General features: G+C 47.2%; 1 protein-coding gene across 1 annotated transcript in view; it reads right to left on the reverse strand.

Annotated features, from left to right (window-relative positions):
- Window positions 1-7,649: 7,649 nt before the first annotated feature.
- LOC106554943 (perilipin-3-like) overlaps window positions 7,650-24,479 on the reverse strand; it is a 28,844-nt gene continuing 12,014 nt past the window's right edge. The window contains exons 4-8 of the mRNA XM_087703357.1: window positions 23,235-23,317; window positions 17,314-17,611; window positions 15,551-15,741; window positions 10,347-10,478; window positions 7,650-9,066 (exon numbers count right to left, since the gene is read on the reverse strand). Coding sequence (XP_087559483.1) covers window positions 8,599-9,066; window positions 10,347-10,478; window positions 15,551-15,741; window positions 17,314-17,611; window positions 23,235-23,317 — 1,172 coding nt within the window. The 3' untranslated portion in view covers window positions 7,650-8,598. The remainder of the gene's footprint in view (window positions 9,067-10,346; window positions 10,479-15,550; window positions 15,742-17,313; window positions 17,612-23,234; window positions 23,318-24,479) is intronic.

The raw sequence follows: 24,479 nt of genomic DNA on the forward strand, positions 1-24,479 counted from the left end.
TTTTCTTTCCACTTCTTAAAAGTTCAACCAGGGAATTCTGGGAGTTGAAGTCCACAAATGCTGACTGGGGGATTCTGGGAGGCAACTTCTATCACATCTTAAAAGTTGACAGTTGCAAAATTCTCTACTAGATGCTTTTAGCCCATAGCCCTGGGATCTCCTGGTGGTCTCTCTTCCGAGCATTTAGACAGTCCAACCTTGCTTAGAACCTGAATGTCGGTCAGATATAACGACACCGCCCCCCCTCCGCCAACAATCATAGTTGCTTGTTTTTATTTAGCACAAAAATATGTCGGTCGCCCTGATTTTTTTTCAACTTGTGTTCAAAATGGCCGACTAAAGATACTGACAGGAGGATAAAAATTACCCACTTCTTAAACTGCAGCCAAACCCAACATCATAATTCATAGCGAGACCAACCTAAAAAGTAATTAAAGCCTTTGAAATAAGGCTGTAAAGATGAAAAGAAAAAGGCACAGAGGATGAACAGCACAATCTTGTGGTCAGAAATCAGTTTTAACTAAAGGGACTCCTTGATTTTTATTTATTTATTTTTTTTGGTCTCTCTTCAGGATCGGGATGGCACACCACCAGGTAATCCCACAGCTGCAGGGCTGACTGGGGGGGGGGAATAAAAAACAATTGCATTAAAAAGCAACAATATTTTTTTTTCTGGTTGCTGAATTCGTGAGATGGAGGTGGGCTCACAAATTTGCAAAGTCATTTTTTTTTTGAAAGAAATTTTTATCTGTTTTGTGTTCCCTGGGATTAACCTGGGTGCTTCTGTGTATATTTTGGCTATCAGCTGATTATTGGGGGGGGGGTCCTCTGGTGACCTTGGTGTGTGTGGGGGGGGGGTCACTGAACTATGTGAAATACCTTCAGGGTGTGATCCGTGACTCACTTGCCTAAATAGGTAACCTTCAGCTTTCTCTGGGCTAAAATTCAACCCAGCCTCAAAGTTTGTGACTGGACAATCGCATTTATATTACATGCAGGCAGCCCTCGTCTTACAACTGTTCATTTAGCGACCATTTGAAGTTGCAATGGCTCTGAAAAAAAAGTTACAGCACCCCCCCTGGTGACGTGATTTTAAATTCAGGTGCTTGGCCACCCCGACTCACATTTATGACGGGTGCAGTGTCCTGGAGTCACTTTTGCGACCTTCTGACAAGCATGGGGAAGCCCGATTCACTTAACAACCGTGTTACCAACTTAACAACGGCAGGGATTCACTTAACGAAACTGCCAAGAAAGTTCGTAAAATGGAGCAAAAACTCAATTAAGAGATTTCTCACTTAGCAACATAAATGTTGGTTGTAGGTTGAGGACAAATGTACAGGTAGTCCTCAACTTAACAAGCATTCATTTAGTGACTGCGAAGTTACAATAGCCCTGGAGAAAGTGACTTATGACAATTTTTCAAACTTATGACCATTTCAGCATCCCTATGGTCACGGGATGGAAATTTGGACACTTGGCAACTGGCATGTACTTATGACGGTTGCAGTTTCCTGGGGTCATGTGATCCACTTTTACGACTTTCTGAGAAGGAAAATCAATGGGGAAACCAGATTCACTTAACAGCTGTCACTAATTTAACAGCTGCAGGGATTCACTTAACAAGATTCACTTGGCAAGAAAGATAATAAATCGTGCAAAACTCACTTAACAAATGTCTCAGGGAACAGCAGAAATTTTGGGCTCGATTGTGGTCATAAATCGAGGACTACGTGTATTTCATCTAATTTTTACAGCTCATATTATTTTCCCAAACATCTACTATTAAATTTACAATGTAGAGAAAGTCTGTTGAACTCAGATGGGTTCATTTCTGCATAAGCGTCTACATAATTTCTCTTTAAACGTATTAGATAATATATTATTGGAAGAAACGTCCTTCTGGGTTCGGCTCCAAGTGGGGAAAAAGACATTGGAGACATGGAGGCTGCTTGGAAAGATGGTTTAATGGTGGACAGGACCACATGGTTTGAGGTCCTGCGGAAAAAAGGCACATGGGAGAGGGAGAGAAAGAGAGAGGGGGGGGGGAAGAGGGGGAGGGAGAGAGAAAGGGAGACAGAGAGAGGGAGAGGGAGAGAGATTTATACCCTTTGTTGGGCTTTGAATTTGATCTTGTGTTCTGATAAGGAGGTAGATCTTTGTTATGTAGAGTAGACTGGCTCAGGCCCTTATGACCCATTGACAAAGGGGTAGTGGTGATGGTGAGTTTCTGCCTCCCTTTCAGGGAGAAATATTCTGCCATTTTAATATTTCTTAAATATTTCATTTTCCTAGGAGAGGGGTGGGTGCTGACTTCCTACAATATGGTATTTTATTATGATTACTAGTTGATTCTATTAATTCTGCCCAGCAGCTGATATGCAACTCCGGCACACCGGAGTCATCAGTCAGTAAGAGAAAGGGATATTTCCTTCCTGCAGATGTAATTAATAAAATAAATAAATTTAAAAATCCCATTTTTCTTCCCCATTACAATAATTCTTTAAATTCAGTAGTTTTTATATATTAACCAGCTAGGAAGTTCAGGAGGAGGAGATGAAATGGCATATGAAAACAACAGAGGCAAGATAAGTAGAAATACAATATATGCCGGTACCAATTTTATATAATATTAATTAACATCAAAAAGGGATTCCAGCATTTTTAAAATGCTAGACAGAATTAAAAACTCTTTCTTAATTCAACACTTCAGAAAACGAGGGAGCAAAAACTTTGTTCATAATTTCCCAGACTTTAAAATCAAATCCTAAAAGCGCGCGGAACGATACTTATTTGGCAGAAATAATAAACCCTTTTAATTACAAAACAATTAAGAGTTTGCCCACATTGCCCATAATGCTTTGCTTCCAGCCCTTCCTCACGCGCGTGCGCACTCATAGAAGGGCCCTTTTATGCGCTTGCGCAGAGCCATCTCAATGGCTAAGTTTCTCGCGAGCTCAGAAGGTTCCCCTTTCGTTCCTCGGAGGGAGATGGAGACCTTGTTCGCGTTCTCCGCATGCGCAGTGAAGTGCTCCACCCAGTGGCCGTCGAGCGTTATTGCGATTAGTTTGCCGATTGAAGAATTGGTCCGTGCGTATAACTTCGATCTCTGGAGGATTCCTGGGTTCGAGTCCCGCCTTCTCCCCAAAACTTTTTTTTCGGTGGCTGCACCAGGAGCAAAATGTTAGGATAAAGTGGCAATGGAGATTATTGCTACTATTATTAATAATCGTGATATTAATGTTAATAATACCCAAATGCATAGTTATTAATAATAACAATATCCCTTTGGTTATTTGCAAAGCATAATCCAATTTAAAAATTCTTATTCTAAAAAGGAGGAAAAGAAACAACTGCCATTTCATTATAGGGTAACCTCTGTGCAATATAACCATAATTTATTGAATTAACCCAGATGCCCGAGTAAATTATTCCTGTGCTATATATACTAACCACACTAGCTTATTTGCACAGCATCCAAATAAGCCAAGATCGGGCCTCTTGGCTTAATGATTTTGACCTGATATGGGCACCTGACAATGGGGATGGCCCAGTCACCCAGCTGGCTTTCATGCTAAGACAAAACTAGAAATCTGTCTCCTGGTGATTGGCCCAAAATCCCCCAGCTGCCTTTCACACCTAAGGCAGGACCAGAACTCCCAGGCTCCTGGTGATTGGCCCAAATTCACCCAGCTGCCTCTTATTCCTAAGGCAGGGCTAGAACTCCCAGTCTCCTAGTGATGGGCCCAAAAGTCCCCCAGCCAGCTTTTATGCCTAAGGCAGAACTAGAACTCCCCATCTCCCCCTTTTTAACCGGGCCCCTTACCAATAGGCAAAACTGCTCTATTTCTTTCCACCTCTCCGATGATCAGTTCATTGGACTAAACTATAATAACCTTTCCCTGGCCAGGATCTCCCCATATGTTAAATGGGGAGCCAGAGGGGGGGGGGAGTATTTTTCTTCCTTTTCTTCCTTCCCTCCTTCTTTCTCCTTCTTTTTGGTCTACCAAACTCTGCTTCTTCTGCCTCTTTCCATTGCTTAAGGTAAGGGTTAGGTTAAGGGTTATGGTTAGGTTTAGGGTTATGGTTAGGTTTAGGGTTAGGTTTAGGGTTATGGTTAGGTTTAGGTTAAGGGTTAGGTTAAGGGTTAGGTTTAGGTTAAGGGTTATGGTTAGGTTTAGGGTTAGGTTAAGGGTTAGGTTTAGGTTTAGGTTAAGGGTTATGGTTAGGTTTAGGGTTAGGTTAAGGGTTATGGTTAGGGTTAGGTTAAGGGTTATGGTTAGGTTTAGGGTTAGGTTTAGGGTGGTTAGGTTTAGGGGTTAATTTTAGGTTTAGCGTTTACAGCGTGCTTCTGTCTCCGCGCTGTTGTCGCCCTGTTGATGACGCCAGCTACGAGGTTTCGTCGAGCGCGGTTTAGTCGAACGCGGTTTTGTGGTGGAACCTTTCTGCCCAGCTCTGCATTTTTGGATGATGTCGGGATATTCTTTATCGTATTCATTTACTGAAGAATATTAAGAATATTAATTCTAATACGTTGCTGTGTATACTGTGTTGGAAGCATAAATCACATCCATCCACGCTTTCTTGAAAAATCACATCCATCCACGCTTTCTTGAAAGAACTGGAAATTGGTTACATATGAAATATATATGTGGGAATATTTCCAAAGACTTTTTTGCTTTCAGAGATTTATGCCTCATATTTCTCTCAGTCCTGATACATTTTTTTTTAAATACAGGTAATCCTCGACTTACACATTCATTTAGTGACCATTCAAAAAGACTCAGGACCGTCTTTCACACTTAACGACCATCGTAGCGTCCCTGTGGTCACGTGATTTATATTCAGACACTTGGCAAACCGGCTCACATTTATGACGGTTGCAGCGTCCCGGGATGATGTGACACCCCCCCCCACTTTTGCGACCACCTGACAAGCAAACTCAATGGGGGAGTTGGATTCACTTAATGGCCGTGTGACTAATTTAACAACTGCAGTGATTCACTTAACAAAAGGAGCAAGGAAAGTTGTAGAATGGGCCATAAAGTGGCTTCGCAGATTTCTCACTTTGCAACGTACATTCCGGGCTCAGCTGTGGTTGCAGGGCTGAGGACTAGCTGTATCTTATTTATTTTTGTTGCAAAAAGTCCACCTTTGCAAGCCAAGGGAGCCATTTCGACATTGTCATGACTTAGAATTTCAACCACTGGGCCGGAAATAGGTGCAAGGTAATTATATCCTAGAAATACAGGTAGTCCTCAACTTACGACCAAACATTTCTGTTTGCCAGACCTGGAAGCCATCTTTTGTCTTTTGGATTTCATGCCTGCCACACTTTCTACTGTGGGAGAAGGGATTATACAGAGAATGGATGATGTGTAGCCATAACAACATTCTTTCTCCGAAAGTCAAGGTCACTTTTGTCCCTTCATGACAGATATGGGAGGAATCTTCCTTCGTGGCAGTGGATGATTGGACCATGTGATGGACTTGTGGGTGTGGGGGCAGGGTCTTAAAACTTTTAACTTTTACAGAGCCGAGGTGGCGCAGTGGTTAGGGTGCAGTACTGCAGGCCACTTCAGCTGACTGTGATCTGCAGTTCAGCGGTTCAAATCTCACCGGCTCAAGGTCGACTCAGCCTTCCATCCTTCCGAGGTGGGTGAAATGAGGACCCGGACTTGTGGGGGCAAGTTGCTGACTCAATTTGCTAAAAAACTTGTAAACCGCTTAGAGAGGGCTGAAATCCCTATGAAGCGGTATATAAGTCTAATAAATAAATAAATAAATAACTGGGTGGGGAAAACCTGGAAGCTTTCAGATTCGGGTTTTAGCAATAGCAGTTAGACTTATATACCGCTTCATAGGGCTTTCAGCCCTCTCTAAGCGGTTTACAGAGTCAGCATATCGCCCCCAACAACAATCCGGGTCCTCATTTCACCCACCTCGGAAGGATGGAAGGCTGAGTCAACCCTGAGCCGGTGAGATTTGAACAGCCGAACTGCAGAACTGCAGTCAGCTGAAGTAGCCTGCAGTTCTGCATTTAACCACGGCGCCACCTCGGCTCATCCCAGGTGTGCCAACATGACATCTCTAATAAAACGGGACTTTGAGGAAACTCAAAGCCTCGGAGTCTTCTTTCGTTGGGGGCGTTTCTTGCAGCCCTGATACTGTTGTTAAGTGAGACGTTTCACTGAGTTCTGCCCCATTTTACCACCTTTCTTGCCACAGGTGTTAAGTGAATCACCGCAGTTGTTTAAAGTTAGTAACTCAGTTGTTAAGTGAATCTGGCTTCCCCGTCAGGTTGCAAAAGGGGATCACCTGACCCCGGGGCACAGCCACGGTCACAAGTATGAACCAGTTGCCAAATGCCTAAATTTGGATCGTGTGACGATGGGAATGCAGCAACGGTTGTAAGTGTGAAAAACGGCCATAAAGTTACTTTTTCAGTGGTGTTGTAACTTTGGTCACTGAATGAACTGTCGTAAGTTGAGGACTATGAAGTTAGAAGAGAACCCCCCCCCCCCAAGGATCATCTAGACCATATGTATACCGGTGGTCCTTGACTTACAGCCATCTGTTTAGTGATGGTTCAAAATAACAGCACTGAAAAAGTGACCTATGACCGTTTTCACACTTATGACCTTTGCAGCATCTCCATGGTCACGTGATCAAAATTTGGGTATTTGGCAACTGGCATGGATGTGCAGCGCCCTGGGGTCATGCAACCCCCATTGATGACCTTCCCAGTCAATGGTGGAAGTCAGACTCACTTAACAACCTCATGGATTCACTTAACAACCGCAGCGGATTGCTTAGTCACCGTGACCAAAAAACCCTGTTGTAAAGTGGGGTGCAATTCACTTAACTGCTTTGCTTAGCAACGGAAGCTTGGGGCTCACTTGTGATCCAAAGTGAACTTGGGAGGGGCACCCAAGGATCATCTAGCCCAACCCCCCTGCAATGGGCCAAAATGCTAAGTCAACCACCCTTGAGAGATGCTTGCCTATGCAACCAGATCTTTCGCATGCATCCAAACAAACCATTCAACAGGATGATGTGAATTTCCAGTCTCGTGAGCTCTGAAGATAGGCAGGGTCAGGTTGGAAAAGAGGCCACAAGGAAAGCCCAGGGCCGCAGGGTTAGACTGATTTCTTCTATAAATAAGAAAGATATTTTAACAATTGGGAGAGACTTTTAATGCCTCTGGCTTGGCTCAATCAAGATTCGGTTGCAAGAAAAAATCACTTTATTCAATTTGGTAGGATGGTTGCAGGGTTTCCTGCAGAGAGAGGGTACATTGAAACAACAAAGATGGCTGCTCGGGCCCAGATTTGAGCCCGCAAGCCCTTTTATAAAACATTCAAGGCACCTGTTGCGGCCCACTGGCAGCAGCGGAGTCGGACAGGGAGGAGGTTGGGGAGGAAGATGGGCCAATCCTGGGGGCTGAGGAAAGCTCAGACGAGGACTCTGCGTCGGAGGCAGAGAGGGAGCCAGACAGCAGTGAGGCAGAGGAAAACAGCTGGAGCCTGTTCCCAGTGTGTGCATGCGCAGAGCTGCCAGAAGAAAAGAACAGCTAAGAAATCAGGGTCGACTTAGGAGTAAAGCCACACGTGGAAGGTGATTGGCCCCTCCCATAGGAAACAAAAGAGGAGTGAATGGGGAGGGGGCTTTTGCAGGAAACAATTAGTTCCTTTGGTTGTTTCAAGAGTGGAAAGTTCTGTTTTGTGACTATAAGAGACTCTTTGCCAAATTTTGCCTTGCCCTGCGTTTGGAAACTACTTATCTGGCAGCTCTCCAAGCGAGATAAGGTTCGTGTTGATGAACATTCCTCGGAAAGACTGTTTGCTAAGCCTTGCTGACTGTGAATGAAAGGAATCCAGTTGTGTAAATAAAAGGGGTTTTGCCGGGACCAAGACTCTGCTTCTTCCTGGTTAAGGAAGTCGGAATAGCACCATCTTGGCTATTTCGATTCTCCCACTGGTACGGTAATCTAAGCTTGTGGCGTTTGTTAACCTCGGCCTCTTTCAAATGGGTGGACTTCAACTCCCAGAATTGCCTGCGGTCTGGGGGGTTCTGGGAGTTGAAGTCCATCTACAGGTAGACTTACAACGTTTCATGGAGTGACTGTTCGACAACAGCACAACAGCGAGTTATAACCATTTTCACACTTACGACCGCAGCAACATCCCCGTGGTCACGTGGCCAAAATTCAGATGCCTGGCAACCGGTTCATATTTATGACCGTTGCAGTGTTCCCTGGGGGGGTGTCACATGATCCTCTTTTGGCGACCTTCCAACAAGAAAACCAACGGGGAAGTTAGATTCACTTAATGACCGTTTTACTAATTTTAACAACTGCCCTGCTTTCTCCTTGACAAAATGTGGCGAGAAAAGCAATAAACTCGAACGAATTTCTCACTTAGCCACATAAAATTCTGGGATCCACTGCGGTCGTATGTCGAGGACTGCCTGTATCTGAAAGGGCCCGAGGGGGAGAAAATTTCTTCTGAAGGCACAACTTGAGAGTAGACAAGGCAAGCTTTCTGAAATCCACATCCCTGATAAAATTCCATATATTTTTTTAGTTTTTCAGCTGTTTTAAGTGTTTGCAGGAGCCATTTTCAAAAGACATCTCCTGCAATTCTCCAAATTTTCGTCTCCCTCTGCTCTCATGTTGGGCCCCGCAGCGAATTTGGATCTGGGGTCTTCTCCTTCCTCGTTCCCCTCCATGCCGGAGGCGTAAGGCAGTTCCACCAAGCTGGGGGCGAAAGGCCCCACCACCCAAGGCAGGGGAACATTCTGTACCACATAGTCCACGATCTCGTCCACCGAACCCCGGGCTTTGACAATCCGTTGGCAGCTCTCAGCCAACGTGGCGGAGGGCACCTCTTGGAAGGAACCAGCGGCCCTGAAGGATATGCTGAGGTACTCCAACGTGCACAAGATCCACTTGGCTTTGTCTTGGATGCTGGTGGGCAGACCCCGGAGCTGGGACATGAGGGTCAAATAAGAAAGCTGCACCTGTTGAATCAGCCCACGAAACATGACCAGCGTCCGGGACTCGACCTAGAAAACAGCAGCAGAAAAGGTGGTTAGGAAGTTGAAGGAAAAGATGCCCTCGAACCAGGGATGTCAAACCCCATTTCATTGAGGACTGCATCAGGGTTGGATTTCACCTCGGGGCACTGGGCCAGCTTGACGTCACTTGTCGAGGCTCCGTTTTTGGCTGCGACGGCCTCCTGCAGCCAAATGGAGCTCTGACAGAGGGCTGCAGCGGCCAAAAATGGAGCCCAAGTGAGCCGCACGCGGCCTCCTCGGGCTGCGTTTTCGCTGGCAGACAGCTGCAGGGGGCCGTTGTGACCAAAGATGGAGCCCGGGCATCCCGCGTGTGGCATTCCCTGAGTTCCGTTTTCGCCAGCAGAGGGCTGCAGGAGGCTGTTGCAGCTGAAAACAGAGTCCTGGTGGCTACGCATTACCAAATTCCTGTGTGCCGGTCTGTGACTTGGAATGCTGGGGGATTACAGCCACCATGGTTTACAAACCGTGGCTTAGCATGTTGCAGGATGCTATTGGTTTAATGTAGGTTTAGTATTGGTTGATTGGTTTAGTACTCAGTGAAGAAATTGTTCACAGAAAAACAAATAAAACAAAGTAATAAACATAAAACAATAAAACAAAAGACAATAATGAAAAATAGAATGAAACCAGTAAAATAAATGAATAAAGCAAAACCCATAAAACAACAATAAAACAAGAAATAAAAATAACGAAACAAAGCAGAATAAAAAATAAAATAAAAATAAAACAATAAACTAAAAATAAATGAGTAAAACAAAACAAAAACCAATAAAATAAATAATAATAAAATAAAAAATAAAAATAAAATAAAACAAAAGACAATAATGAAAAATAAAATGAAACCAATAAGATAAATGAATAAAGCAAAACCAATAAAATAAACAAAACAAAAAATAAAAATAACAAAACAAAATAGAATAAAAATAAACTAAAAATAAAATAATAAACTAAAAATAAATCAATAAAAAAACCAATAAAATAAATAATAATAATCTAAAAAATAAAAATAAAATAATAAAACAAAATGAAAAAGAAATGAATAAAGAAATCAAAATAAAAACAAATAAAATAAATTAAAATAATTAGTGAAATAAAAGAATAATAAAATAAACAAATAACTAAAACAAAATAATAAAAAAATAAAATAATGAAAATAAAGTAATAAAAATAAAACAACAATAATAAAATAAAGTAATGTAATAAAACAAAACAAAATAAAAATAGAAGGATTGAATCTCAAAACGGGTGAGAAAAACCTGCAGTGTTACCTCTGGCTGTGCTGATGAATCCAGTGGCTCGTAGTTCCCAGGATGCCTCTGGCTCCAGACCAGCCACATCTGATGGAGCGTCTCTTGGCCATTCTGTAGGCTCTGGCCCACCCCGTGTTTGACGTGTTCAATCTAACAGAGGGCAAAAAGCAGAGAGATGGGGAAAGTTTTATGTTTGTTTTGTTTTGTTTTATTAGAATTTGTAGGCCGCCCTTTTCCCTGAGGGGACTCAGGGCGGCTCACATAAAACTGGGAAGGGGGGAATACAAACATCAAGATAGAAACATATAATAAAATGGTAGGCAACATACATTCATCATTCGGGAGGGGTAACTATCCTTATCCCCAGGCCTGACGGGCGAGCCAGTTCTTCAAGGCTATGCGGAAGGCTTGGACGGTGGAGAGGGTACGAATCTCCACGGGGAGCTCGTTCCAAAGGGCCGGGGCTACTGCTGAGAAGGCCCTCCTCCTTGTGGTTGCCAGCCGACACTGGCTGGCCGATGGTATACGGAGGAGGCCTACTCTATGGGATCTTATTGGTCGCAGGGATGTAATTGGCAGAAGGCGGTCTCTCAAGTATCCAGATCCACTGCCATGTAGGGCTTTATGGGTGATTAATAGCACCTTGAAGCGCATCCGGAGATCGACAGGCAGCCAGCGCAGCTCGCGGAGGATAGGTGTTATGCGGGTGAATCGAGGTGCACCCGCAATCACTCGCGCGGCTGCGTTCTGCACTAGCTGTAGTCGCCGGATGCTCTTCAAGGGCAGCCCCATGTAGAGCACATTGCAGTATTCCAGCCTAGAGATCACAAGGGCCCGAGTGACTGTTGTGAGAGCCTCCCGATTCAGGTAGGGTCGCAACTGGCGCACCAGGCGAACCTGGGCGAATGCCCCCCTGGTCACAGCCGTTAGGTGGTGGTCAAATGACAGCTGTGGATCCAGGAGGACTCCCAAGTTGCGAACCCTCTCTGAGGGGTGTAGAATTTGACCCCCCAGCCTGAGTGATGGGATATTAGTCAAATCTTTGGGAGGAAAACACAACAGCCACTCGATCTTTTCTGGGTTGAGCACAAGCTTGTTAACCCTCATCCAGTCCATAACGGCCTCAAGACCCCGGCTCATCACATCTACCGCTTCATTGAGTTGGCACGGGGCGGACAGATACAATTGAGTATCGTCCGCGTATTGATGGTATCTAATCCCGTGCCTGCGGATGATCTCTCCCAGCGGTTTCATGTAGATGTTGAATAGCAGGGGGGAGAAGACCGAACCCTGAGGCACCCCATAATTTAGGGGCCTAGGGGACGATCTCTGCCCCCCCACTAACACCGACTGCGACCTGTCCGAGAGGTAGGAGGAGAACCACCGTAGCACGGTGCCTCCCACTCCCACCCCCCGCAGTCGTCGCAGAAGGATACCATGGTCGATGGTATCGAAAGCCGCTGAGAGGTCAAGGAGGACCAGGATGGAGGAATGTCCTTCATCTCTGGCTCTCCAGAGATCATCAATCAATGCGACCAAAGCGGTTTCTGTGCTGTAACCGGGTCTGAAGCCTGACTGGAAGGGGTCTAGGTAGTTTGCTTCCTCCAAGGACCGTTGGAGCTGGAAGGCAATAGCAATAGCAATAGCAATAGCAGTAGACTTATATACCGCTTCATAGGCCTTTCAGGCCTCTCTAAGCGGTTTACAGAGAGTCAGCATATTGCCCCCAACAATCTGGGTCCTCATTTTACCCACCTCGGAAGGATGGAAGGCTGAGTCAACCCTGAGCCGGTGAGATTTGAACCGCTGACCTGCTGATCTAGCAGTAGCCTGCAGTGCTGCATTTAACCACTGCGCCACCTTGGCCACCACCTTCTCAACAACCTTCCCCAAGAAGGGAAGGTTGGAGACAGGGCGATAGCTATTAAGAGCAGCTGGATCCAAAGATGGTTTCTTCAGGAGGGGTCTCACCACCGCCGCTTTCAGTGCGGCGGGGAAGTTCCCCTCCCGAAGGGAGGCGGTCACGACCGCCTGGATCCAGCCTCGTGTCACCTCACTGCAGTTCGTAGCCAGCCATGAGGGACACGGATCCAGAACACAGGTGGAGGTACTTACAGCTCTCATGGCCTTGTCCACATCCCCGGGGGTAACGTCCTGAAACTCAACCCAGAGCTGTTCTACTTGGTCCCCTTGTGCCTCGGCTGGAACTGCGGGGGTGGAGTCCAAGTCCGACCGAAACCGAGCAATTTTGTCCGCTAAGAATTGGGCATACTCTTCAGCTCTGCCCTGCAAGGGTTCCCCCGCCTCCCTTTTGTTCAATAGGGAGCGGGTTATCCTAAACAGGGCGGCTGGACGGGACTCAGCGGATGCAACCAGGGTGGCTATGTGGGATCTTTTTGCTGCCCTAAGTGCTCTGGTGTATTCCCTGGTGCAGGTGGTTACCATTGCTCGGTTCGATTCGGACTTATCGGACCTCCAACGGTGCTCTAGGCATCTCCTCCGGCGCTTCATCTCCCGGAGTTCCTCGGTAAACCAAGGGGGTCTCCGGGATCCGCTGCCTCGGAGGAGCCGCAGTGGCGCAATCCGGTCGAGGGCCTCCGACGCTGCCGAGTGCCACGCAGCAGCCAGAGTCTCCACCGGACTGTGGGCGAGAGTGTCAGGAATAACCCCAAGCTCTGTCTGGAACCTTGACGGCTCCATAAGGCGCCTGGGGCGGAACCACCTGGTCGGTTCCTCCTCCCTACAGTGGGGGTTTGGCCTCCGGAAGTCGAGCCTCAGTAGGCAGTGGTCTGACCACGACAGGGGTATGATGTCGCTCCCCCTCAGACCAAGATCACAAATCCACTGCTCCGAGAGAAATACAAGGTCAAGCATGTGTCCCGCTGAATGGGTTGGGCCTCGAATTACTTGGGTCAAGCCCATGGCTGTCATGGAGGCCATGAACTCCTGCGCCCCATCAGAGTTTTCACCGAGCGACGGCAAATTGAAGTCCCCCAGGACCATCAACCTAGGGAACTCAATTGCCAGCTCGGCTACCGACTCGAGGAGCGAGGGGAGGGCTGCTGCAACGCTGTTGGGAGGCAGGTACGTTAGCAGCAGACCCACTTGACCCTTGAGGTCCAACTTTAACAGCAAAGACTCACACCCGACAATCTCCGGAGCAGGGACCCTACGAGGAACTAACGACTCCCGGATAACGGCGGCCACACCCCCACCCCTTCCCTGGGCTCTCGGCTGATGCAGCACCTGAAATCCTTCTGGGCACAGCTCTACAAGGGGGACTCCTCCCTCTGGGCCCAGCCAGGTTTCAGTAATACATGCCAGGTCTGCCCTCTCGTCTAAAATTAAGTCCCGGACGAGAGGAGCTTTGTGAACAACAGACCTGGCATTTAGCGACAACAGCCTGAGACCAGGGTCCTGACTACTTACGCCATCTGGTCTTGGAGTGGGACTCCTAGGGCCGGAAGGAGGGATCTCTGCAATGTAGCGAACCCTCCTTCCCCGGTAATGGCCTGCCCTAAAGTCCCCGCCGTATCTGCCCCTCCCTGTTACGACCGCAATATCCCGACCCTCTCCCGTGTCTCTGGTCCCCTCAACCACCCCCATGGCCCCCGCAACTCCCGGCAGGTCCTCCGAATCATACATACTCAAACACTCCCCCAAACAGTCCCCACGTGAAAGTTAAAAACACAAATTTACAACAATATGGTCATAAAAGTGGGACATTCATTCATCTCATGCGTACCTCATATATAGCCCATGCAAAGGAAGAAGAAAAAGATGAAAGAAAAGAAAGAAATTATAAATTGCGCAAAGTTAGTTAAAAAGTCAAATAAAAGCTGCCCAAGACTTTGTTTCCCAAAAATCTTCTGTGCAAAATCCTGAGCAATGGGCATTCAACCCAGCTGGGGAATTCTGGGAGTTGAAGTCCACACATCTAAAAGCTGCCAACTTTGAAAAAAACAATCTCTAAACTTATCGGGAGGTTTCCGACTCAGTTTATTTTGAACTAAAAACACATAGTTTAAATAGCACTGAAGATCTCCAGGAAGTTGGAACGAGCAGTTTTGAAGGTGACTTGTTTTGATCTTGAAATGGTTTGTGCGTCTCAACAAACCGGCCTCTTGTTTCCCCCCAAGAAACAATGCTGGTTTAGTCTACATCCCACCTCGGAAGCTTGCAACCTAGAATGTGTGATGCCAACACAATGACATCACAGCAGGTCAGTCCGTGAGAGTTAAGAATGCATGGTACCTGCGCCCTGTGACATCACGGCAAGATGGCCAATGGGAGTTAAGAATGTGTGGTCCCTGCTCTGTGACATCACGGTAAGATGGCCAATGGGAGTTAAGAATGTGTGGTCCCTGCCCTGTGACATCACAACATCAGCCAATGGGAATTAAAAATGTATCATAGCTGCCCTGTGACATCACAACAAATGAGCGAATGGGAGTTAAGAATGTGTGATACCTGCCCTGTGACATCACAGCAAGTCGGCCAATGGGAGTTAAGAATGTGCGGTCCCTGCCCTGTGACATCACATCAGCCAATGGGAATTAAAAATGTATCATAGCTGCCCTGTGACATCACAACAAATGAGCGAATGGGAGTTAAGAATGCGTGATACCTGCCCTGTGACATCATGGCAAGTCGGCCAATGGGAATTAAAAATGTATTATAGCTGCCCTGTGACATCACGACAAATGAGCGAATGGGAGTTAAGAATGTATGATACCTGCCCTGTGACATCACGGCAAGATGGCCAATGGGAGTTAAGAATGTGTGGTCCCTGCCCTGTGACATCACATCAGCCAATGGGAATTAAAAATGTATCATAGCTGCCCTGTGACATCACAACAAATAAGCGAATGGGAGTTAAGAATGTGTGATACCTGCCCTGTGACATCACGGCAAGACGGCCAATGGGAGTTAAGAATGTGTGGTCCCTACCATGTGACATCACAACCATCCAGTCTCTTCTTAAAAACCTCCAGTGATGGGGCAACCACAAATTCTGGAGGCAAGCTTTCCCACTGATCTGGGATTGTAGAATAACAGAGCTGGAAGGGACCTTGGAGGTCATCTAGTCCAGCCCCCTGCTCAAGCAGGAGGCCCTATATCATTTCAGACAAATGGCCGTCCAGTCTCTTCTTCAAAACCTCCGGTGATGGAGGCACCCACAACCTCTGGAAAAAAGCTGCTCGAAGGAGGTTTTCGCTTACCAGGACTAAAGTTTGGTGGAGCTGGCCCATTGCATCCTGGGTGCCCTCCCTGGCATCTTTCAACTTAGCCAGGAAATGCGGGAAGACACGGCGGTGAAGTTTGCAGGACAAGGACCCCAGGCGCAGAAAATAGCTCTTCTTCCGCCTCACCGGGCCAAATCCAAAGCCGTCCACGGAGGTGGACAGTTCAGCTGGAAGAGAAAGAAGACAACACCGCATAGTTCACAGTAGAAGTACAGGTAGTTCCTCGACTTACGGCTGGCCCCTTAGTGACCGTTCAAAATGACGACCGACTTTGAAAAGGTACTTAGGAGCTCTGGTGGCGCAGTGGTTAGAAATAACAGTATTGCAGGCTAATTCTGCCGACTGCCAGGAGTTCGATTTTCACTGGCTCAAGGACGACTCAGCCTTCTGCCTGAGGCAAGAGGCTGACTCGGTAAGCCGCTTAAGAGAGGCCTGCAAAGCACTGTATAGTGGTATATACAATTGCTATCATCCATCCAGCCATCTGTCCGTCCATCTGTCTCTTATCTTCAATCAATCAACCAACTAATCAATCTACACATCTAATTTTCTGTCTGTCATATATCTATCATCCTTTGTCAGTCTGTCTGTCTATCTGTCATCTACTGTATTTTTCAGAGTATAAGACGCACCAAGGTTTTGAAGAGGCAAATTGAAAAAAAATAGTTTTTGCACTCTGCAAACCTCCCCAAAACGGCCCGTTTTTTGTGAAAACGGGCCCGTTTCTTTCCCCGCAAAAGAGCATGAATAGCTCTTAGGAGGCTTATAGAGTGTTCCTGGTGAGGGGGTGGGGCAAAAACGAGCAAAAAAACCGGCCCTTTTTTGTGAAAACGGGCCCGCTTTTGTCAAAAAAGGGCATTAGGAAGCTTATAGAGTGCTCCTGGGGGATGGGAGGGCAAAAACTGAGCAAGCAAGGCCCAATTTCGGCTCATTTCTGCGCTCCCCATCCCCCAGGAGCTCTCTAAAAGCTTCCTAGAGCCTCTGCACGGCCATTTTGGTGAAGGGTTGGGGTTCCAGGAGGCAAAAAAATGCTGTATTCAGTGTATAAGACGCACCCAGATTTTCAGCCTCTTTTCTGAGGGAAAAAGATGCGTCTTATACTCTGAAAAATACGGTATATCTGGCTCATATTCATGACGGTGTAGCGTCCTGGGGTCCTTGTAATCCCCTTTTGCAACTTCAGTGGAGCAAAGTCGAAGGAGAAGCCTGATTCGCTTAGCAACTGTGCGACCCCCGTGGCAAGAAAGGTCGCAAAACGGAGCAAAAAAACCCCACTTCTCTTGCTTAGCAAACCAAAATTTCGGGGCTCAACTGTGTGAAGTACCCGTGGTTCGCCTCATGAGGCCAATGTTGAGAAAAGACACGGACACGAGCTCTCTCGGGATGAGGCGACCCAGATTGGGGGTCTGGGAGCCCCTTTTATTGAGATAGGACAAAGGCAGGAGGAGCAATCAGCATGTGATTTAAGACAGCCTGTCAAACTACAATTGCTAATCTACTGCTCAGGGAAGTTCTGTCTATATATGGTCATATCCTGGTCAGGATGTTTTATCTTTTGGGAGTTTGTTTTTTCCTGTGTGGTTCAGCGTGGCTGCGCATGCCCTGTTATGCACTGGGCCATGGGTGACCGCCACACCTACACAAGGAGTTATATGACAACACAACTGTGGTCGTAAGTCGAGGGCAACCTGACGACATCTGGATTAGGGGAAGCTGCTTAATTAGAAATTAGCACTCACCCAGCTCCCGATCTGTTATGGGGAGGTAATAATCCACCAATTCTTCGGACTTGTCCAGCATAGTATCCATACCGGCGCTGATCATCTCGCCCACTCTGGAGGCCATCACGGTGTTCACGCCCCCTGCCACGACAGAGCGGGTCATCTCCACGCTGCCCTGGACGGCTCCCCTGGCCATGCCCACCATCCCGCTCACGCCACTGGACACGGCTTCCCTCGCCTCGTTGACGGTGCTGGAAACGGCATCACGGGCTCCGCTGACTTTGGTGGACAACAATTCTTTGGTGTCTGCTACCACCTGGGAAGGGGAGATGAACAGTGAGAAGGACGAATGAATCACTTAAACATGAGCCAGCCGTGTGCAGCAGCTGCCAAAAAAGCCAACACAGTTCTAGGTTGCATCAACAGAGGGATAGAATCAAGATCACGTGAAGTGTTAATGCCACTTTATAAGGCCTTGGTAAGGCCACATTTGGAATATTTGCATTCAGTTTTGGTCGCCACGATGTAGAAAAGGTGTGGAGACTCTAGAAAGAGTGCAGAGAAAAGCAACAAAGAGGATTAGGGGACTGGAGGCTGAAACATATGAGGAACGGTTGCAGGAACTGGGTATGTCTAGTTTGATGAAAAGGAGGACTAGGGGAGACATGATAGCAGCGTTCCAATATCTCAGGGGTTGCCGCAAAGAAGAGGGAGTCAAACTATTCTCCAAGGCACCTGAGGGTAGAACAAGAAGCAATGGGTGGAAACTAATCAAGGAGAGAAGCAACTTAGAACTGAGGAGAAATTTCCTGACAGTGAGAACAATTAATCAGTGGAACAGAATTTGCTTCCAGAAGTTGTGAATGCCCCAACACTGGAAGTCTTTAAGAAGATGTTGGAGAGCCATTTTTCTGGAACGGTAGAGGGTTTCCTGCCTAGGCAGGGGGTTGGACTAGAAGACCTCTAAGGTCCCTTCCAACAATTCTAATTCCTATTTCATCCTATCTTATTGCAATGTTGCAGCCTTGTCTCCAAAAATTCACTGGGTTTTAGAAGGTAGGCGGTCCTTGACTTACAATAGTTCGCTTAGTGACGATTCAAAGTTACAACAGCACTGAAAAAAGCACTTAAACCCATTGCAGCATCCTCATGGTCACATGATGTGCCAACATGGCTTGGCCACTGACTCATATTTATGACCGTCAGAGTGTCCCGGTGTGTGTGTGTGTGTGTCACGCGATCCCCTTTTGTGACCTTCTGATGAGCGAAGTCCATGGGAAAGCCAGATTCGTTTTATGACCGCGCGACTCACTTAACAACTGTAGGGATTCACTTAGCAAACGTGGCGAGAAACGTCGCAAGACGGGGCAAAACTCATTTCTCAATTCTCTTGCTCAGCAAGTTCCAGCTCCAGTGCGGTCGTTAAGTCGAGGACTACCTGAACGTGGTTGTTAAGAGTCCATTTTGACTTGATGGTCCATAAAATCAATCTATCTTCTCTATTTCTTTTCCTTTTTTTTTCTTCTTCATCCTCTTAAGGGTCAAGCAAGCCATCTTTTCTTTTAGATCTTTGGACTGCCACACTTTCCATTATTCTACTATGCATTTTTCTATTGTGGGAAAATTGGAAGGGGGGGTTATACGGGGTTGGTTGATATGTAGCTGTTGTGGCCCAGCAGGAGCCGTTGGAGCTGCCACCAGACTCCAACAGCGAGGGGCCCTATGAGTCGGCTCTGGAGGACCCAGGACAGGGTTCTGACTCCAAGCAGGGCGCAGAGAGGCTGGTTGGCCACCAGGAGGCGCCTGAGCCTTGGACCAGTGGGGAGAAGACAAGGGAGTGTGATCCAGATGTCATGCATTGGAGCAGTGGGGAGGAGCCAAGGGAATTGTTCCTGGATGCCCGGCACCGAAGAGCTAATAGGCGTAAGGAACAGTTGCGCAGTTACAGGAGATAACTGCACTCAGCTAGTGGTAATTAGGCTCCTCTCAAGACTATAAAAGGAATGATTGTGCACACGCCCTTTTGCAGGAGTCAACATATTCACTTGAGCTGGAGAACTCTTGGGGCTAGCTTGGCAGGCTGGATTGCTGCCAAGATTGTGCTGGATTGCTGGCAATGTCTTGTCTGTGTTGAATTGCTGCCAAGGTCTTGTCTATGTGTCAATAAATCATTGCAGTATCTTTGACTCAGGGTGCTTTGGTGTAGGACGAGGGCGGTCAGAACATGTAGCCATAATAACATTCTTTCTAGAAAGTCAAGGTCATCCTTTGTCTCTGCACCTGGCCAGAATTGGATGGGTGGGAGCTGCCAGCATGGCAGTAGGAGATTGGACCATGTGATGGACTTGTGGGTGTGGGGGCAAGATCTTGAACTTTCAACTGGGTGGGGAAAACCAGGAAGCTTTCCGATTTGCGTTTTCCCAGATGTGCCAACATGGCTCTCTTAATGAACTGGAACTTTGAGGAATCCTTTGCCTTGGATTCTGATTTAATTTTGGATGCTATTTGGAACCCTGACACTTAGCCTACAGTTTGGGGTTTCTGCTGAAGTTGGTTGCCCAAGAGGAATTAGATCTTCCTCTAGATTTGCAAGATCATACGAGGTGGCTTTCCTGCCACAGCTGCCGATTTTGAAACAAGCCTTTAAAATCTCGCAATGTTTCATTTCAAGCTAACTTCCAGGAAAGGTGGATTTCTCATTATCATCCGAACTTCTTTCTTAGAATACTAGCTGGATACCCATTGCTTCCCTTATGAAACTGTGTGATGGAGCTGTGTGATAAATGGACATTTAAAAGCTTGCAAAATTAACGAGTAGCATCTTTTTCGGAGTATAAGACGTACCGGAGTATAAGACGCACCAAGATTTTGAAGAGGTTAATTTAAAAAAAAAAGTTTTTGCCCTCCCCGGTCCCCAAAGAGCACTCTGCAGGACTCACAAACCCTCTGCACGACCCCATTTTTTGTGAAAAGCGGAGCATCAGAGAGTTTGGGAGGCCTGTAGACTGCTCCTTGGGGCTGGGGAGATGGGCTTAAACCATTTAATCCCAGAAACAACTGTGGCGGTTTTGTCTATGTAGCCAGTCTAATAGGTTGCATAGCATAGACCCACAATGGTGAACTATGGCACGCATGCCACAGGTAATATGCGGAGCCATCTCTTCGGGCACGCTAGCCATGCCCAGGCAGCTTACTGCGCATGAGGCTCTCACCAGCCAACTGATTTTCATGTCTTTGCTGAGAGATGCCCACATGCAGGGGTAAGGCCCCCAGCCCATCCCTTGTGTTAGGCCTCCCTGATGCCTCCTGAGACCAAAAACCATGTGTGTGTGTGCGCGCGTGCAGCTTCAGTGAGGCCTGATAGCACCAAAACACAAGGGGTGGGGGGTTACTCACATCCCCCCACCCCATTTTTGATCCCAGGAGGCTTCAAGGAGGCCTGCTAGCACCAAAATGGGGGTCATGCACATATGCGTGGGGGACAAGGGAGTGTAGGGGGGATCACACGCATATGCGTAAGGGCGGGACCTGTGGGGAGGACATTGCATTATGGGTGTCTGAATGCGGGCGCTTTTGGCACCCAAGGGAAAAAAGGTTCGCCGTCTCTGGCATAGACTTTCAATTCGGAGATCAGATGGCCGAATTGTCCCTGATCCTCCTGGTCGAAGGATGGGAGAAAGAGTCACTCGTCAGATGCACACGGAGCCACTTTCAAAGCCTGTCCCTGTGCCTTATTTGATGGTGATGGCATAGCACACCTTAACGAGAAATTGTAGACGTTGGAACTCAAAGTGGTAGTAGCAATAGCAATTAGACTTATATACCGCTTCATAGGGCTTTCAGCCCTCTCTAAGCGGTTTACAGAGTCAGCATATTGCCCCCAACAACAATCCGGGTCCTCATTTTACCCACCTCGGAAGGATGGAAGGCTGAGTCAACCCTGAGCCGGTGAGATTTGAACAGCCAAACTGCAGAACTGCAGTCAGCTGAAGTAGCCTGCAGTGCTGCATTTAACCACTGCGCCACCTCGGTAGTCTTATGGGATGAAGAGATCAGGGGTATGAAAACAGTTTTTCCCTGATGGACGCCTGTGAAAATCGTGGCTTTGATTAACATATTTTTCGGAGTATAAGACGCACCCCCCCACCCCCCAAAAAGGGCAAAAATCTGGGTGTATCATACACTGAATACAGCATTTTTGGCCTCCTAAAACCCCGCCTCAGGCATCCCGTTTTTATTTTTTATTTTGCAAAAATGGACATGCAGACGGTTTGGGAGACTTGCAAAGTGCTCCTGGGGGTTATGGAGGGCAAAAATGAGTGAATAGCGGGGCTGTTTTTGCCCAGCCCAGCCCCTAGGGGTAGTCTGCAGGCCTTTCAAACTCTCTGCATGCCCCGGTTTCACAAAAAACGGGCCATTTTTTTGGCCCTCTCTGGGCCCTAGGAACACTTTGCAGACCTCTCAAACTCTCTGTATGTCCCGTTTTCCACAAAAAAACGGGGCGCGAAGAGGGTTTGTGAGGCCTGCAGAGTGCTCCTGGGAGCCGGGAAGGGCAAAAACCTTGTTTTTTAAATTGAATTGAATTTGAATTTATTTAGCTTGTATGCCGCCCTACTCTCGGAAGACTCAGGGCGGCTAACAAATAAGAAGGGAAAGGGGGGGGGAATACAAGAAATAAAAAACAACAATTTAAAAATTCACAACTGTCATAACTTAGGATAATGGATAATTCAACAGCCCCAGGCCTGCCGGAACAGCCAGGTCTTGTCGCTTTGCGGAAGGCCGGAAGGGTAGTAAGGGTCCGGATCTCAACGGGGGGATCGTTCCATAGGGCCGGAGCAGCCACAGAGAAGGCCCTCCCCCGGGGGGTCGCCAGCCAACATTGGCCAGCAGATGGAATCCGGAGGAGGCCTAGTCTGTGCGATCTAATAGGTCTTTGCGAGGTGACTGGCAGGAGGCAGTCTCTCAGGTAACCAGGTCCGATACCATGTAGGGCTTTAAAAGTAACGACTAGCACCTTGAAGCGTGTCCGGAGACCAATGGGAAGCCAGTGCAGCTCGCGGAGGATAGGTGTTAACGTGGGTGTACCTAGGTGCACCCACAATTGCTCGCGCGGCTGCATTCTGGACTAGCTGAAGTCTTCGAACAGTCTTCAAGGGCAGCCCAATGTAGAGCGCGTTACAGTAATTTACCTCTTCAAAATCTTGATGGGTCTTATACTCCGGTACATTTTATAATCTGAAAAATATGGTACTCATTCATTTTGCAAGCTTTAAGTGTCAATTTATCACACAGTTTCGTAGGGAAGCAATCACACAGTTTCGCAGGGAAGCAATGGGTATCCAGCTAGTATTCTAAGAAAGAAATTCGGATTATAACGAGAAATCCCCCTTTCCTGGAAGTTAGCTTGAAATGAAACATTGCGACATTATAAAGGCTCGTTTCAAAATCGGCAGCTGTGGCAAGAAAGCCGCCTCGTATGATCTTGCAAATCTAGAGGAAGATCTAATTCCTGGTGGGTGAGCCACTTTAGCAAACCCAAAACTGTAGGCTAAGAGGATGAAGAGAAAAAAGAAATAATTATAGAAAACGGATTCGAACTGCCAACCTTTCTGATCGACAAGCTCTGTGTCTTAGCCACTGAGCCACCACGTCCCCTAAAATGTTGTATACAGATGCAAAACCCTGAAACTTCTCTGCACCCAGGAAGGTGGGCAACACAACACAATGGGCAAACTTGATCCAGAGTAGAGCTGCCTCAGGGATCCACTCCCTGTGAAGATCCTGGGTTCGCCTGCCATCTTGGTTTCTCCAGGATGGATGGGAGACCACCCAGAGATCAATCTGTGGCTGAGGGTGTGGGCTGACTCTGCGAGGTGATCCAGGCAAAACGAGACTCATCATGAATTCAGAATGCCTGTGGGCAAAAGGTCGCTCACCTTGTCAGATGGCTGCTGCAGGATAGGTAGCTTCTCTTCCAGTTTATCCAATCCTTTGCACGCATACAGACTGGCTGTTGCAACTGGGGAGAGAGAGAGAGAGAACAACGGCTCAGCTGAGTTCACACCATCCCCTTTACCGATCTAAGAAGTCGAGCCGAGATGGCGCAGTGGTTAGGGTGCAGTACTGAAGGCCACTACAGCTGACTGTTATCTGCAGTTCAGCGGTTCTAATCTCACTGGCTCAAGGTTGACTCAGCCTTCCATCCTTCTGAGGTGGGTGAAATGAGGACCCAGACTGTGGGGGCGATATGCTGACTCTGTAAACCGCTTAGAGAGGGCTGAAAGCCCTATGAAGCGGTATATAAGTCTAACTGCTATTGCTAAGTGTTTATAAATCTTGATAATTTTCAGATGTGTGGACTTGGGACATTCAGAATTCCCCAGCTAGCCTCCGTGGACTTCAACTCCCAGAATTCCCCAGCTAGCATGAGTGGGCCTCAACTCTCAGAATTCCATAGCCAGCATCTGGGGACTTCAACTCCCAGAATTCCCCAGCTAGTATGAGTGGACCTCAACTCTCAGAATTCCCTAGCCAGCATCTGGGGACTTCAACTCCCAGAATTCCCCAGCTAGTATGAGTGGACCTCAACTCTCAGAATTCCATAGCCAGCATCTGTGGACTTCCAACTCCCAGAATTCCCCAGCTAGCATGAGTGAACTTCAACTCCCAGAATTCCCTAGCCAGCATGCTTGCTGGGGAATTCTGGGTGTTGAAAGTCCACACAGCTTCAACTTGCCAAGATTTTCTCAGGAATGGACCTTTTTTTTTTGCGCACATCTCTCAAAATTATTTGGGAATACTTAAAAAAGACACGTGCAACACACGAGATCAGCACCACAGCTGCAAAAACCTGTTTCAAGATGCTAGCCCTCAGGATGGCTTGAATGATGCCCGGGCATCAGATTTGTATTAATAGTTCATCGTTTTGCCTTGGACTCTGATTTAATTCTACATGATACTTGGAACGCTGACACTATCGTGAAGCAACCCGACCATAGAATCCTAGGGCAGAAAATCTGGAAGGGCACTTAAAGGCCATTCAGTCCATCCCACCGTGGTCAATGTAGGACTCCACCGCTTCAGGACCACTACCCCCAGAACAGGGCCATCCATTTCAGTGCCCAACTTTGGAGCCCATGTACTCCAGCCACCTCCCCAAAACATTGCTCCAGCTTTCTTAC

Source organism: Thamnophis sirtalis, unplaced genomic scaffold (genome assembly GCF_051295495.1).
Source record: "Thamnophis sirtalis isolate CommonGarterSnake01/CBP01778 unplaced genomic scaffold, rThaSir2_p1.2 scaffold_1, whole genome shotgun sequence".
NCBI lineage: Eukaryota > Metazoa > Chordata > Lepidosauria > Squamata > Natricidae > Thamnophis > Thamnophis sirtalis.